At 40.0% G+C, this 17343-nt stretch overlaps 1 protein-coding gene across 1 annotated transcript in view; it reads right to left on the reverse strand.

Moving 5' to 3' along the window:
* Positions 1–17343, reverse strand: part of LOC126248103 (polyamine-transporting ATPase 13A3) — a 176701-nt gene that overhangs the window by 90082 nt on the left and 69276 nt on the right. The window contains exons 6-9 of the mRNA XM_049948774.1: positions 15769–15887; positions 15222–15378; positions 13694–13898; positions 10665–10863 (exon numbers count right to left, since the gene is read on the reverse strand). Of these exons, the coding sequence (XP_049804731.1) occupies positions 10665–10863; positions 13694–13898; positions 15222–15378; positions 15769–15887 (680 nt within the window). The remainder of the gene's footprint in view (positions 1–10664; positions 10864–13693; positions 13899–15221; positions 15379–15768; positions 15888–17343) is intronic.

The following is a 17343-nucleotide window of genomic DNA, read 5'->3' on the forward strand; positions in this document are numbered from 1 at the left end:
CCAGGAGTACCAGACGGGTTTATTACTACTCCGTCCCCAGATGTTCTCATGCCCGCTTTGCCACCAAGCACATCAGTGGAGTGGGTTTTTTCCCGTCCTGCCAGACGATGCTGAACAGAGGCTGTAAGCTATTCATAGTCCACACTGTCCAATAACTCCACCCCTAGTGAGGACCCTCCTTGATTAATAGGTATTAACTTGTTGAATTTTACTGTAGTAAAAACATTTGTACATATAGCTTTTTACTTCCAATATACAGGGTGTCCCAAGAAGAAAGGTCAATATTCTGGGATATTACAGAGATGTTCAATTGGAAGCAAAAAACTTCATATGTTTATATGCCCTATTCTGAATGGTTTCTGAGATAGGGCACATTTAATGTACATCTGTTTCTGGGCCAGTGGTGCTCACGTATTTGTCTTACCCAACCAACCTCACTGACATTTGATTCTAGTCCAACCTACCTCCTTGCTTCCAATCCAACTACTTGGGATGTCTTTCTCCCATTAAACTGATCTGCTGAATGTGTAGCTTTTCATGGTGTGTTGAGAGCGAAGTAGTGTGAGGGATTGACAGCATATCAGGTACACGTGCTGGCTAAAATGCGTCATGTTTATGCTAATGAAGAATATGCACATATGGTGTATGTTTATAGCTTCTGCTGTCATAGTCGTCCTGCTGCTGTATAAGGACACTGTCAGTGTTTTCCTTCCTATCAAATTTCTGACTGTAGAATGTTTACAAGAGTTTTCAGAGCATTGCATGAAATAGACATTCTTCCAAGTTCCTATTTTTCTTCTGAATGTGTAGTTCAATAACCTATGGAGGAACAGAAACACACTGTTGAAATGGTGCGTCATAGTCCTGCTACCAGCAAATGGCAACTTTCTGCACCTATAAATGTCCCACAAACATGTGTATGGTGAATGTTACATGCGGAAAACTTGTACCCATTTCACATAGTGTGTGTCCACAATCTTCACATTGATGACAATGCCACACAGCTTGAATTTTGTCATTGGTTAAATGAAAATTGTCATCTGCTTCCATTAATACTATTCCCTGCTGAAGATCAAGAACACATGTAATAAGCATTGATTTTTGCAGCAAAATCTGCATGCTATTCCAAACCAATTTCCAAATTTGTTTTTCGATCAACAGTTTGGTGTGGCATGATTGGACATACGTTGAAAAGTAAAATCATTTTAGGAGAGAGCAAATGACAGGACAGAATTACTTGCAATTGTTTTAGAAAACTCATTTGTTGAACACCCCAAGGGTGTTCCTTTGGCCACACTGACTAATGTACCTCCAGTATAACGGAGTCCCCTCTACATTTTAGCAGACGTGAGGGAACACCTGAACTGTACTTATCCTAAATGCTGAACTGGTTATGGTAGTACAATTAACTGGCCACCAAGATCAGTAGCCCTTATGCCATTAGATTTTTGTTTATGGGGATGGATGCAGTTTGAGGTGTACAAATGAAAGGTGGACACAGGAGATGAACTGTTGGGACATATGATAGACACGTCAGCCCTCATTAGGGAAAGTGCAGAGGCACACAGACAAGCAAGACAACATGTCCTCCTAAGAGTGCATACATGCACTGAAGTTGATGGTGGGATATTCAAACATTTATTGTGAACCTACAACAGCTGTAATGTGACACATATGATAATACTTAGAGGCGAATGTATTAAAAATACATATTTTTCAGTCAAAACTTTGCAAAATGCATGTTGTATTGTTTACTTAATGTTGTACATGTGTAAACCAAACAGTAAGTGTGTTCTACCTCAGAAACCACTTGTAATATGAAGTTTTTGCTTCAGATATTCATTCGCATGTACCATCCCCCATGGGACACCCTGTGTTAGACATACTTGTGATAAAATGTTACTTATACAAATTTGCATACATTAATGGCAAGACTTTGATATTATTTCATCATACTGTAGTAACAAAATCAATAATTGAAAACACTGAATTTTTTACGGAGAATAAAAACTGTTAAAGATTATTTTAACCAGGTTCCTGCTCAAAACTTTGCCTTGTGAGGCATTATTCTTCTTCATAAAATTGTCTGAATGGATTAATTATGATGATGATGATAGGAATTGGAGAAAAGTATATATCGGCAAAGTCAATGCTGATGCAAAATAATCAAAAGCAGCATTGGTCATCAGGAAGTGGTTAATGAGAACCAATTACTTGCTGCAGGACAACCTTGTAATCAATAAAAGTTTCAAGTACAAACATTTAGACAACCTGAGTGGAGTGGTAGAAGGCAAGATTATGTTTTGAGGTTAAAAGTGGTTCTTTTAAATACTAATAACAAGGCATGGTAAGAAATTATGGAAGAAGTTGCTCCAATGTGGAGAATAACTTTGATATTGAGATATGTCTATGGACATTTAAAGTGTGTCATGCTCAGTCACAATGTTAAGTTCCCCTCGCAATTAGGAGAAGATTTACAATGGTGAAGTAGGTCCAAAATGGACTGAGAAAACTGTTGTAAAATTATATCAATGTGTGAGGAGATAGCACTATCACTGTATAACTTATATATGCAAGTGGGACAAAAGCTTTCCAATAGTAACATGAAACATCAAGGAATATCATGGCAAGGGAGGAGCTATGGAGGGGAAGAAAAAGTTGGGGATGGTAGGGGGAGAGGAGGGGGCAATAATAGAATGTGCTGAGAGATGAAGGGCTGGGGGATGAAGAGAGAGGTGAGAGGTAAAGGATGGAGGAACAGGGGAGAGGTATTAGCAATGAAGGAGTGATGGGGAAAGGAATGAGAGAGGGAGGGCAGAGCATGGAGTGAGAGGCAAGGGAGAAAAAATGAGGAATAATGGAGAGAACGAGGCTCAAAGGAAGGACAGGAGGCCTAAGGAAGGAATTGTTGGCCAAGAAAAGGAGTAAGAGAGATAGGGAGGAAAGGATGGAAGGTGGGGCAATGGAGGGCTGCAGGGAATGGAGAGAATGAAAGGCAGTTGAAAGATGAGGCATCGCTGGAGGAAGAATGAATAAGAAGGAGGTGATTTTGAAGGACGAAGGTGTCATTGGGATGGGAGGGCATGGGAGGGAGTGGAAGGTATGAGATAGAGGGAAAGGTGAGGGATGGAGGGCAAATTGAGTGATGGAGGGGAGAAAAAGAGAACGAGAAAAAAGAGGGAGAGAAAAAAGGAGGGTTGGGGATAATGAAGGAACAAGGGACAAACAGCATGATAAGGTAAGGATGGCAGAGGAAAGGAGGGGAAGATGGCATGGTGAGGGGGAGAAAATAGGGGAGGTTGATGGAAGGAGAGAGTAACAAGGGAAAGAGGGTGATGGAGGGAGGTGGGGAGGGATGGAGGTGTGAGGTATAAAGTCAGGCCTACACATGCAACATAAGTGATGCCACTTGGCTGCCCCTTAAGTGGCTGCACCGACATTACATGTGGAAACACCTAAATTCTTGTGGTGCCACTCAAGTGACACCACTTTTAGCCATGCATTAAAGACTGCTGCTTTAACTTTGTGATGCTGCTCTCTTTCCCCAATTAATTCCACTGATTAGTGTCAGAAGCAAACTGTGCAGCCACCATCTTGATTCCAGTGCTTCCGAAGCTAATACGTGTATTAGGTGGGTTTCGCATTTATACTTATGTATTATGAAAATATGCTGCTTCAACAATACACCGCATTAGAAATCTGTTCAAAATGCATAGTTTTTAGCACAGTTTTTGTGTTACATTGGTAGGAAGTGCGACTTCAGCATATAAAACCCTCATAATGGTTAATCTATTTGGTGAAAGTATATTGTTGAGTGAGTAAGCAAGCATTACTGAGTAATTAGTGAAAGGTGATTTTGAGTTTCAGAACAGCTCACTGAATTCTACAAATGATGAAAATTAATGCAATACTGAGAGTATATTCAGATTCTAGTACTGGCAACTTCAATACCAATAAAGCTTGCCCAATAGATCTGAGAAAGGGAGTAACAAGGTTTCTGGTGGCAGGATAATCTGAGACTGGATGTAACTTTTAATAAAGGAAATAAACTATATTGAAGTGTCTTTAATGTACTTGCATGAAGTGTAACTTCAAAATTCTGTATAGAATAACTAATATTTTGTTGTATTCTACTGATTTGGGTGCAAGAGTGAAAATATTAGCTTTCAAATGGGCCTTCAGGGCATTTTAAATAGCATGCAACACACCACAATAGAACACTTTTTAGTTTTACGGAGGTGACAGAAACATTGGAGAGATGACAGGCAATAACCAGATGTCAAATATCAAAGATTAACTTGTAGTTTCACTCGGGCAAGACTCCATCTCTAATGCATCGGATTTTTTTAACAGAGAATTCAGTTTACAATGGAGGAGGAGGTAGATGAAAAATTACATTTCCTCAATGTGGTTGTTTTTAGAAATGAAAATGGTCATTTGGGCCACTCAGTATACCGCAAACCCACGCACACGGACCGTTAGTCGCACCGGGATTCGAACCACCACCCACAACAGAAGCGGGGTGTTATCAAGACTTTAGCGGACAGAGCTAGACATATTTGTGAACCTGAGTTGCTCGACGCTGAGATGGAACATCTCCACAATGCACTAATGAAGAACGGATATTCGTCCGCCGAAATAAAACGTGCGTTGAGGCAGCCACGCAGATATCATACTGACGTACAGACTACTGCAAAATCTAAGGTTTTCCTGCCATTTGTTAAAAATATAACGGAAAGAATAGGGAGGATCTTGACGAAGTGGAATATTACCGTGATTTACAAGTCCACCAGGAAGATACAGGAATACCTTAAGCCTGCCAAGGACGCTCGCAAACCATTGGAAAAAGCTGGAGTGTATAGGATCCCCTGCAGCTGTGGTGATGTTTATGTGGGTACCACTAAAAGAACGGTTTCTAAATGTTTGGAAGAGCACAAGTCAAATTGTAGAAGAGGAGAAACGGAACGATCAGCTGTTGTGGAGCATGCTTTCCAGCCAGGGAACCACAATATTCGTTTCAAGGAGACACAAGTACTAGCGGCCACAAGCGGATATTACGAAAGGCTCTACAGTGAGGCAATTGAAATAGCTAAACACCCAAATAATTTCAACCGAAAGGAGGAGGGCGTGAAATTAAACGGTATATGGATGCCGGTGATAAAGAAGATGTGTACCACCCGTCCACTACTGGGTGATGGCAACGGCAATCGACGGTGTCGGACAGCGGCCAATTGCACTGACGTTTGCAAAACACGTGATGTCACGCCGCAGCGTGGGAGTGCACGGACACGGAATTTAGCAGCAGTCAGTAGCGAGCCAATGGGTGTGTTGGACCTTACATCGAGCTACGGATAAACCGACCACGGCATAACAGCCCAGATAATTATAATGGACATGATATTTCCGGCCGTGAAAGTCTACATTTTAGTATCAGACGCCTCTACGGGGAGGAGATGTCAAGAGAAGTGTGACGCCTGGAAGGACTCCAGAAGAAGAGAGTGCAGCTTTTGTGTTCCCTCACATTCCTGTCTCGTTGCAGAGCCGTCGGCGTTATACCGAAGTTTCTGAAGATAAAGCAACTGTTCTATTTGGGAAAGGCACAACACATTTTCAAACAGACTGAGGAGGCCTTATTACGAGAGTGCATTCAGCAGACCCGACGGGACTTGGCAAACACAAACTGTAAGTTAATGTCTCTCCATATTATGATCAGTAATAAACTGTGCAGCGGTGACTGGGATAAAATTGATAGACTACTGCATGATACCATGCGGAAGCGTATGTTGACAACGTCTAGTAGACAGAAGAAGAAGTTCGATAATTTGCTACCTAATCAGACTGTTCGGCATTTAGACGTTTCCCGGACCGTTATCAATTTGTCCAAACGTTCGTTATCTGACGATGAGACATCTGTGCTTGCCAAGAGAGGAAATTTTGCTGTTAGTCCGCATTTTGTGCCCACAGAAGAAATTATAGCCAGTGTAGAAGCAGGAATTCGCAGTGTGGACTCTGTAACAGCTGAAGAAATCCGTATAGAAACAGTGAGAATATTAGCCAATGCAAAACCGCCAAAAAGTAATATAACTGTGGGTGAGAGAAGAGCTTTAAAACTCCTGAATGACGACAATAGTATTTTGGTTCTCCCAGCTGACAAAGGAAGCGCAACGGTGGTTATGGATGTGGCCGACTATCAGAGTAAAATTACTGACCTACTGGATCCGCAAGCATATAGCAAGCTGAATAAGGACCCCACTAACAACGTTCTCAGAACTGTGTCGCGGTTAATAAAAAAGTCCTCCATTGAAGAGAGTGTACAGAAAGGTCTCTGCAATTCGGTTGCGCTACCACTGAGGCTTTATGGATTGCCCAAAATTCATAAAGAAAATGTGCCGTTAAGACCGATACTAAGTGCCATTGGTTCGCCCACCTACTCGTTAGCCAAGTTTTTGACTACGCTGTTAAAACCACATGTGGGCCGTTCGGACTCTTATATAAAGAATTCGACACATTTCATCAGCAGATTGCATGGCATAGTGGTCCAGCCGGAGGGCATATTGGTCAGCTTCGATGTGGTTTCACTGTTTACCATGGTTCCACTTAATGATGTATTGGAACAGCTGGATCGAATTTTTCCTGCCGACATTTCAGAACTGTTTAAGTGTTGTTTGACGACGACATATTTCAAGTGGAATGAACAATTTTATGAGCAAACGGATGGCGTGGCTATGGGAAGCCCCCTAAGTCCCGTAATTGCAAACTTCTTCATGGAGAAATTCGAAGAACAGACCTTAGGTACTGCCAGCAAAAAACCAAATGTATGGTTCCGATACGTGGATGACACGTTTGTGCTGTGGAGACATGGTAGGGAGGAACTAAGCCGATTCCATGAACATCTGAACAGTATAAACACGAGAATTCAGTTTACAATGGAGGAGGAGGTAGACGGCAAATTACGTTTCCTCGATGTGCTTGTTTTTAGAAACGAAAATGGTAGTTTGGACCACTCAGTATACCGCAAACCCACGCACACGGACCGTTATTTGCACCGGGATTCGAACCACCACCCAAAACAGAAGCGGGGTGTTATCAAGATGTTAGCAGACAGAGCTAGAAATATTTGTGAACCTGAGTTGCTCGACGCTGAGATTGAACATCTCCACAATGCACTAATCAAGAATGGATATTCATCCACATTGAGGCAGCCACGCAGAAATCATACTGACGTACAGGCAACTGCAAAATCTAAGGTTTTCCTGCCATTTGTTAAAAATATAACGGAAAGAATAGGGGGGTTCTTGACGAAGTGGAATATTACCGTAATTTACAAGCCCACCAGGAAGATACAGGAATACCTTAAGCCTGCCAAGGACGCTCGCAAACCATTGGAAAAAGCTGGAGTGTATAGGATCCCATGCAGCTGTGGTGATGTTTATGTGGGTACCACTAAAAGAACGGTTTCTAAACATTTGGAAGAGCACAAGGGAAATTGTAGAAGAGGAGAAATGGAAAGATCAGCTGTTGCGGAGCATGCTTTCCAGCCAGGGAACCACAATATTCGTTTTGAGGAGACGCAAGTACAAGCGGCCACAAGCGGATATTACGAAAGGTTCTACAGGGAGGCAATTGAAATCGCTAAACACCCAAATAATTTCAACCAAAAGGAGGAGGGCGTGAAATTATCGGTATATGGATGCCGGTGTTAAAGAAGATGTGTACCACCCGTCCACTACTGGGTGATGGCAACGGCAATCGACGGTGTCGGACAGCGGCCAATTGCACTGACGTTTGCAAAACACGTGACGTCACGCCGCGGCGTGGGTGTGCACGGACACGGAATTTAGCAGCAGTCAGTAGCGAGCCAGTGGGTGTGTTGGACCTTACATCGAGCTACGGACCACCTTGAAGATGTCTTCCGCAGTCGGAGACGAAACGTTGAGAATCAATACAGAATTCATCAACCGACCACGGCATAACAGCCCAGATAATTATAATGGACATGATATTTCCGGCCGTGAAAGTCTACATTTTAGTATCAGACGCCTCTATGGGGAGGAGATGTCAAGAGAAGTGTGACGCCTGGAAGGACTCCAGAAGGAGAGTGTGCAGCTTTTGTGTTCCCTCACATTCCTGTCTCGTTGCAGAGCCGTCAGCGTTATACCGAAGTTTCTGAAGATAAAGCAACTGTTCTATTTGGGAAAGGCACAACGCATTTTCAAACGGACTGAGGAGGCCTTACTACGAGAGTGCATTTAGCAGACCCGACGGGACTTGGCAAACACAAACTGTAAGTTAATGTCTCTCCATATTATGATCAGTAATAAACTGTGCAGCGGTGACTGGGATAAAATTGATAGACTACTGCATGATACCATGCGGAAGCGTATGTTGACAACGTCTAGTAGACAGAAGAAGAAGTTCGATAATTTGCTACCTAATCAGACTGTTCAGCATTTAGACGTTTCCCGGACCGTTATCAATTTGTCCAAACGTTCGTTATCTGACGATGAGACATCTGTGCTTGCCAAGGGAGGAAATTTTGCTGTTAGTCCGCGTTTTGTGCCCACAGAAGAAATTATAGCCAGTGTAGAAGCAGGAATTCGCAGTGTGGACTCTGTAACAGCTGAAGAAATCCGTATAGAAACTGTGAGAATATTAGCCAATGCAAAACCGCCGAAAAGTAATATAACTGTGGGTGAGAGAAGAGCTTTAAAACTCCTGAATGACAACAATAGTATTTTGGTTCTCACAGCTGACAAAGGAAGTGCAATGGTGGTTATGGAAGAGGCCGACTATCAGAGTAAAATTACTGACCTACTGGATCCGCAAGCATATAGGAAGCTGAATAAGGACCCCACTAACAACGTTCTCAGAACTGTGTCGCGGTTAATAAAAAAGTCCTCCATTGAAGAGAGTGTACAGAAAGGTCTCTGCAATTCGGTTGCGCTACCACCGAGGCTTTATGGATTGCCCAAAATTCATAAAGAAAATGTGCCGTTAAGACCGATACTAAGTGCCATTGGTTCGCCCACCTACTCGTTAGCCAAGTTTTTGACTACGCTGTTAAAACCACATGTGGGCCATTCGGACTCTTATATAAAGAATTCGACACATTTCATCAGCAGATTGAATGGCATAGTGGTCCAGCCGGAGGGCATATTGGTCAGCTTCGATGTGGTTTCACTGTTTACCATGGTTCCACTTAATGATGTATTGGAACAGCTGGATCAAATTTTGCCTGCCGACATTTCAGAACTGTTTAAGTGTTGTTTGACGACGACATATTTCAAGTGGAATGAACAATTTTATGAGCAAATGGATGGCATGGCTATGGGAAGCCCCCTAAGTCCCATAATTGCAAACTTCTTCATGGAGAAATTCAAAGAACAGGCCTTAGGTACTGCCAGCAAAAAACCAAATGTATGGTTCCGATACGTGGATGACACGTTTGTGCTGTGGAGACATGGTAGGGAGGAACTAAGCCGGTTCCACGAACATCTGAACAGTATAAACACGACAATTCAGTTGACAATGGAGGAGGAGGTAGACGGCAAATTACATTTCCTCGATGTGTTTGTTTTTAGAAACGAAAATGGTAGTTTGGACCACTCAGTATACCGCAAACCCACGCACACGGACCGTTATTTGCACCAGGATTCGAACCACCACCCACAACAGAAGCGGGGTGTTATCAAGACGTTAGCGGACAGAGCTAGAAATATTTGTGAACCTGAGTTGCTCGACACTGAGATTGAACATCTCCACAATGCACTAATGAAGAACGTTGAGGCAGCCACGCAGAAATCATACTGACGTACAGGCAACTGCAAAATCTAAGGTTTTCCTGCCGTTTGTTAAAAATATAACGGAAAGAATAGGGAGGATCTAGACGAAGCGGAATATTACCGTAATTTACAAGCCCACCAGGAAGATACAGGAATACCTTAAGCCTGCCAAGGACACTCGCAAACCATTGGAAAAAGCTGGAGTGTATAGGATCCCATGCAGCTGTGGTGATGTTTATGTGGGTACCACTAAAAGCACGGTTTCTAAATGTTTGGAAGAGCACAAGGGAAATTGTAGAAGAGGAGAAATGGAACGATCAGCTGTTGCAGAGCATGCTTTCCAGCCAGGGAACCACAATATTCATTTCGAGGAGATGCAAGTACTAGCAGCCACAAGTGGATATTACGAAAGGCTCTACAGGGAGGCAATTGAAATCGCTAAACACCCAAATAATTTCAACCGAAAGGAGGAGGGAGTGAAATTAAACGGTATATGGATGCCGGTGTTAAAGAAGATGTGTACCACCCGTCCACTACTGGGTGATGGCAACGGCGATCGACGGCGACAGACTGCGGCCAATTGCACTGACGTTTGCAAAACACGTGACGTCACGCCGCGGCGTGGGAGTGCGCGGACACGGAATTTAGCGGCAGTCAGTAGCGAGCCAGTGGGTGTGTTGGACCTTACATCGAGCTACGGACCCCCTTGAAGATGTCTCCCTCAGTCGGAGACGAAACGTTGGGAAGCGACACAGAATTCATCAACAGACCACGGCATAACAGCCCGGATAATTATAATGGACAGTTATTATTTTACCTCAACTATAAAAGAAAACTATAAAATATCATGAGATGCTGACATTAAACATGAAAAACCTGTACCTGTTAACATGCTCTCATTAACAATACAGTTGCCAGTAAGCAACACAGCATCACAGTTCATTGTATATCCATGGCGAGGAATCACTAAAACATCACCAGGAACTAATTGATCAGTTGATACTGTTTCAGTTTGTGCTGGACCCCGCATCACTGTTGCAACATCAGACGCATGTATGGTGCTTCTTAATTTGTGTTGTGTCTAAAACAGAGGAAAAGTTAGTAAATATTAGACATTAAAACCTCATTAGTTTGAAAGTGCAAGATATTCAGTTCTACAATTAACTTAATTTTGCATCATAACTAATAAACGTAAGATGAACACAGTGCCCTCTCACAAGCATACATGACAAAAGACACACATATCAAGTTTTTAAATCTATGTCCAAGATCATATACCACAGACAATTATAATTACATGTGCTTTTATGTGTTGGCACTATAAAATTAAACATTAATCTTAAATTAAAAGTTTCCTGACTCATTGTTTCCTTAGTCTTATTCCATAATCTTCATTAATTTATTTTTTTCACTAGAGTTTAATTATCTCTTGCAGCAATTTCAAACAATAGCTACAATATACAAGATTCTTATTACCAACAGAAAGACAAAATGTCTCTTCAGGAAACTGCACCAAAAATAAATCATTCAAAAACTGAAGACAAAGGTTCTGTTTGGCAACATGAAACATGGCACCAAATGATGTAGTAGAGTATCTTGAGCTTTGGAAACAAGTGAGCTGTTACCTTCATTTTTGAATTACCCTTTTATTACATATAAACTGTTTTCTCTTTCACAGGTATGTTCAAACTATTCACATTTCTAAGCCTGTCTCTCTTGACTATTAATTTCTACAACGCTATACTATGCAGTCTCTCTTGGATTAAAGACCTGAAAAACACTAATATCTAGTCTTAGAAACATTACCACATATTTTGCTTTTAAATTTTATACTGCAGTAAGGAAACCATAGAATCACAAACTTTACAAACTATGATCTATTGTTTACACCACTATATCTGCTTCCTGGTGATTCCATAAGCAAAGTCATTATTTAATTATTACTTTGTTTCAATATACAGAAGTGCAAAATTCCTAAGAAGGAATAACTAGAGGACAAATCTGCAAAACTGGCTAAGCAGGAATGGCTAGAGGACATATGTAAGGATACAGAAGAATATATCGTTACGAGAAAGATAGATACCGCCTACAGGAAAATTAAAGAGGCTGTTGGAGAAACAGAAGCAGCTGTATGAATAACCAGAACTCAGATGATAATCAGCACAAAGGAAAGGTGAAAGGTGGAAGGCATATATACAGGGACTACGCAAGGTAAATGAACTTGAAGGCAATATTACAGAATGGCAAGAGGACGTGGATGAAAATGAGATAGGAAATATGATACCACAAGAACAATCTGACAGAGTACTGACAGACCTAAGTTGAATCAAGGTCGCTGGAGCAGATGATATTCTGTCAGAACTACTGATATCCCTGGGAGAGCAGCCCATGACAAAACTGTTCCTTACAAAAAAAGAATGGCTGACAGATGTGAATGTTATTGAACCGTCAGCTTAATAAGTCATGGTAGCAAAATAGTAAAATGAATTATTTACAGAAGAATGGAAAAACTGATAAAAGCTAACCGCAGAGAGATCAGTCTGGATTGTGAGAAATGAAGGAACAAGTAAGGCAATATTGACCCTATGACTTCTCTTAGAAGATAGGTTAAGGAAAGTCACATCTATGTTTATAGCATTTTTAGACTTAGAGAAAGCTTCTGACAATGTTTACTACAATACACTCTTCAAAATTCTGAAAGTATCAGAGTTAAAATACAGGGAGTGAAACGCTATTTACAGCTTGTACAGAAACCAGATGGCAGTTACAAGAGTCGAGGGGCACAAAAGGAATGCAGTAGTTGACAGGGAGTGAGACTGGGTTGCAGCCTATCCTTGATGTTATTCAATCTATACATTGAGCAAGTAAAGAAAACCAAAGAAAAATCTGGAGATTAAAGTTCAAGGAAAAGAAATAAAAACTTTCATATTTGCTGATGGCATTGGAATTCTACCAGAGACAGAAAAGGAATTGGAAGAGCAGTTGAACAGAATGGAGAGTGTAATTAAAAAAGGTTATAAAATGATCATCAACAAAAGTGAAACAAGTCAAATTAATGTGGGAGATGTTGTATGGATCAGATTTGGAAATGAGACATTAACTGTAGTGTTGCTATTTGAGCAGCAAAATAGCTGATATGACCAAAGTAGAGAGGATTTATAATGTAGAATGCCAATGGAAAGAAAATTGTTTCTGAAGAAGGGAAATTTGCTAGCATCGAATATAGATTTAAGCGTTACGAAGTCTTTCCTGAGGGTATTTGTCTGGAGTGTAACCTTGTATGTAGGTGAAATGTGGGCAATAAACAGTGCAGACAAGAAGAGAATAGAAGCTTTTGAAATGTGGTGATACAAAAAAAAAATGCTGAAGATCAGATGGATAGATCATGTAACTAATGAGGAGATATTGGACACAAGTGGCTAGAAAAAAAAATTTGTGGCACAACTTGACTAAAAGAAGGGATCAGTTGATATGACACATTCTGACTTTCTGAGACATCACGGAATCACCAATTTAGTATTAGAGGGAAGAGAGAGAGGAGGGGGGGGGGGGGGGGGAAGGGGGGAGGAAAGTGTGTGTGTGTGTGTGTGTGTGTGAGAGAGAGAGAGAGAGGGGGGGGGGGGAGGAGATTGTAGAGAGAGATGAATACAGTACGCAAGTTCAAAAGAATGTATGCTGCAGTAGTTATTTGGAGATGAAGGGGCTTGCACTGAACAGGCTAGCACCGAGCACTGCATTGAACCAGTCTTTGGACTCAAGACCGCAACAACAACACACAGTATGATAATTATGTATCACTTGCAAAAACATTTCAGTGTTGTCCCAGTTAATTAATTCTTTAAAATGAACTTAAAGTTATCTGCAAAGTAACAATTATGCACATGAAACAGAGCAAGTAATAAATAACTAACCTTTCTGGCTTGTATTACAGACATTATAACACCAAATGCTGACATAGCCAAAATGGTGAGAGCGTAATACATGTAGTCATCTGCAAACCACAGGATAAATGACAGCAACTGGAACACATAGTATGGGTTCAGGACTTCTAGAAACAGCAGTGTTACCACTGACTGCACTGGAACGATTATTTCATTTGGACCAAATGCCAAAATTCTGCAACAGATTAATTCATTGTAGGTTAAAAGAATTATTTTCATATAATATACACAAACAAAACCAGTAATAATAATTACATCATGGAAGTGAAAGACAAATATAAAATTTATTAAAAAGTTAGACTTTATAGAAGTTTTGTCCTAATTTATTCCCTCTACAACCAGAATGAGGACAACAATGAGAATGGCAGCTGCTCCAACATCTACATGAATCCTGAGCCAATTTCATCACTTTATTACAGAGTTTTTTTCTCCTGGGGAGAACATAGTTACAAATAAAATACAAGTATCGATATGAAAACAAGTATGGGTATTTTTGTGTTAATTGTTTCAGGTGATTTTCCAAGGCACATGTTCATAACCTACTTCCATAAACAGAATAAATGTGCTTAATGAGTATGAATACAGAACACCTTTGAAACTGAACCCCAAGGAGATTTTTTGGCCAACAATGTCTTACAACATTTTTTACTGGTTTTTAAACACTGATTTAGTCTAAAGAGGCTTGTCATACACATTCACAGTGATCGGAAAGCTACTGAATACCTCCTCATAAATAAAGTTAACTCATCCCGTCTCCGTAAATAAAGTTAACTCGTACCTTCTCCAGATTAGCAGCCAACTTCTTTGATGTTGAGCTGCTGAGGGCCAATGTTACGCATTTTCATGTATCTATTCAAAAATAAGCAGCAGCAACTGTTTTTATGATGCCTGGCGAGCTTTCAATGGTTTATGCTCTCATTCCTGGTTTTGCATATATTGTTTTCTGATGTCACCTCAGCTTTCTTACATTCCACCATTCCAGGTTGGAACAAATTACCCACTCACTCATGCTCATTACACTTCATATTAACCGTATTATCTAAGACCAGAATTCAGGAAGTCTACAGATGGAAAATTTCCCTGAAATAGATGTGATTGGATTTAATCAAACAATGGAAGATCCAGGGCAGAATAAAACCCTTTGGCTGAAAGCTTACTTGTTTTACAGTCTTTTTGTTGTGCCTATCTGTGACTCAACATATCAGCTACATGGTGAGTAGCATTGTAATTAGATTTATTTATTTCACCTGGCTTGCACTTTCATTTTCTCCCACACTTTCTGTAACTGTGTCCATTTCTTTGTTTTACTCTCACATTTCCACACTCTTTATCAGATTATAAACATTATTACCATCATTGCCATCACCACTATTGCTCCCACTACAACTCGTTTACCACTACTTCCTCCTTGACTTTTTTACTTCAGCTATTGAGTATATAAAATTTTTCTTGAATGCTGTATTGTACCATTAGGCTATTTTTTGACAAATATCCATACCTTGACAGTTGTTCCTGCTGTGTTAATCCTTGGTGCTGATGTAGTACACTTACAAGCACACGCTTGTCTAAGCCACACAACTTATGGAAGTCCCCACTGTCCTCATCCCACACATAAGTTTGCTTCTTGCACCGAAAAAGCCGCAAAACATTGTATGCTAGAAGAAAGTAAAATTGAATGTATCTGTTACTATTATCATGCTAGAAAAACTAACAATTTATGTGTAACTTTCAAAAATTTTCCCTTACTTTGATTTCATAAATGTACTGTTAGTACACAGCAAAACACATTGCTCAACAGTGAAAAAACAACGATGACCTAAATAACGAAAATATGGCTTTACACACAAAAATTTACAATATGGAGTTTATGATATTCTTCTACCACAAAACCATTTGTATTTTACATTGCCCTGCAGTGTTCAAGTAATGGCAATGTTATTTAAATACAAGAACCAAACAGAATTTTTTAACAAAGCAATGCTTTAATAGGAATAATAAAATATATTTTCATAGTTTTTGGTAGTTATGGATAGAAAATTACTTACATTTAAAACTTCCTCCACTGAAGTGTACAGCCAAGTGTGCTTTTTCAATATAATTGACATCTGTAAGCATGTGGTCATTCCAACAAGGTTCTGAGTCAAAGCCACTTGTGCCGCGATTTCTGTAAATGAAAATATTAGCATAAAAAACTAATCTAAAATTTAACAGACTTAGTGCATAAACTGGGTAACTAAGGAGAATTTATCCCCAGTCACCTAACACAGCCAGTCTTTTTATTTTCTAACATAGATGAAAATGCAGTAATAATACATATTCTCCGGGGGGAAAAAAAGTTCACACCTGCTCCTTGTGGAATCCAGGAACTTAAAATATTGCTGTTTATCTTAACTATAAGAAAATTAAGTATGAGAACATGTGTGAGAGAAATTGCAGTACATAATCTGAAAACAATTAATCCACATAAAAATGGTATTCCTCTAACCCAGAGAATTTCTATAAAACTAATTCAATCCCCAAAGCCAAAAGAAGTTTTCAATTGTGTATTGAGAGTCATAGTTATTAACAGACACGGGTTCTATGAGGAATTTTATTTAACATGGCAACTCCTGTTTAGATCATAAACAACTCTGGACATACATTTTCCATTTTTCCCAGTTACTATAGTTCGCAGATTTCCAGCAGGAAGCTTGTGCACATACAAGAACATTATTGTACTCATTAAGCCTTAACACTTCTTTTTATTCTACACAGATACACTTATAACATGGTAACACTCATTACCAGTCTTGGCCATAAATTGGCCATCATCAGAGTCTTTACATAATACCTATGACATATTGAATAGGAAGATGCCCAACGTATGGTCAAAACTGAAATTGTTGTTATTATATTCTATACATGATTATTTTTTAAATAAAAAGAAGTTACATCAACAGTTGGGAAAGATCTTGCCCACAGGAGGACTTGTATACTTGTGGAACTGTGATCAATAAAATGAATTAGATTTGTAGAATTGTGGCAAACATTTGATCTTCAGGTAATTATGACAAACAGAAGTTTGGCAGTCACCGGCTAACATGAATGGTAAGAAACAGATTGACCATGGTGCAATCTCTAGCTGAACAATAAAGGATATTATGAACATCAAACTACTGAAATGTGCCACATTTGAATCTGATCATTGCCATTCCTAGGCTAATGTGAATTTGTTCCTCTCTAGAAGATTCCTCCAAAAACTGGAAATAAAATTCAGAGACATCATATGATGAAACTTACGATCGGGCAAGAAGTTAAGGAGCAGCAGCACTGGAACTTGACCTCTAAATCTGAGATTTGGACTAACATTGCATTTAGCAGTCAGCAGGCAGCCAATGTGACACTCCTGACAAGTCCTAAAGAAAAACTCCAATCGTGGAACAAAATCTGTGACAATACACTGGATCTTGGGACAATTTCCTGGAAAAAATTGACATTGACGAAGGAACAGAAACATTTTGATTCAAGGAAAGTTGTAGCTCGAGTGTTTTGATGTGTAAAGTAATCATATTGGAAACAACAGATAGAGGTGATACATCACTCATCAGGATTTCTTGAAGTACAATGTTAGGGACTTTTAT

The sequence above is a fragment of the Schistocerca nitens genome, chromosome 3 (assembly GCF_023898315.1).
Source record: "Schistocerca nitens isolate TAMUIC-IGC-003100 chromosome 3, iqSchNite1.1, whole genome shotgun sequence".
In the NCBI taxonomy this organism is placed as follows: domain Eukaryota; kingdom Metazoa; phylum Arthropoda; class Insecta; order Orthoptera; family Acrididae; genus Schistocerca; species Schistocerca nitens.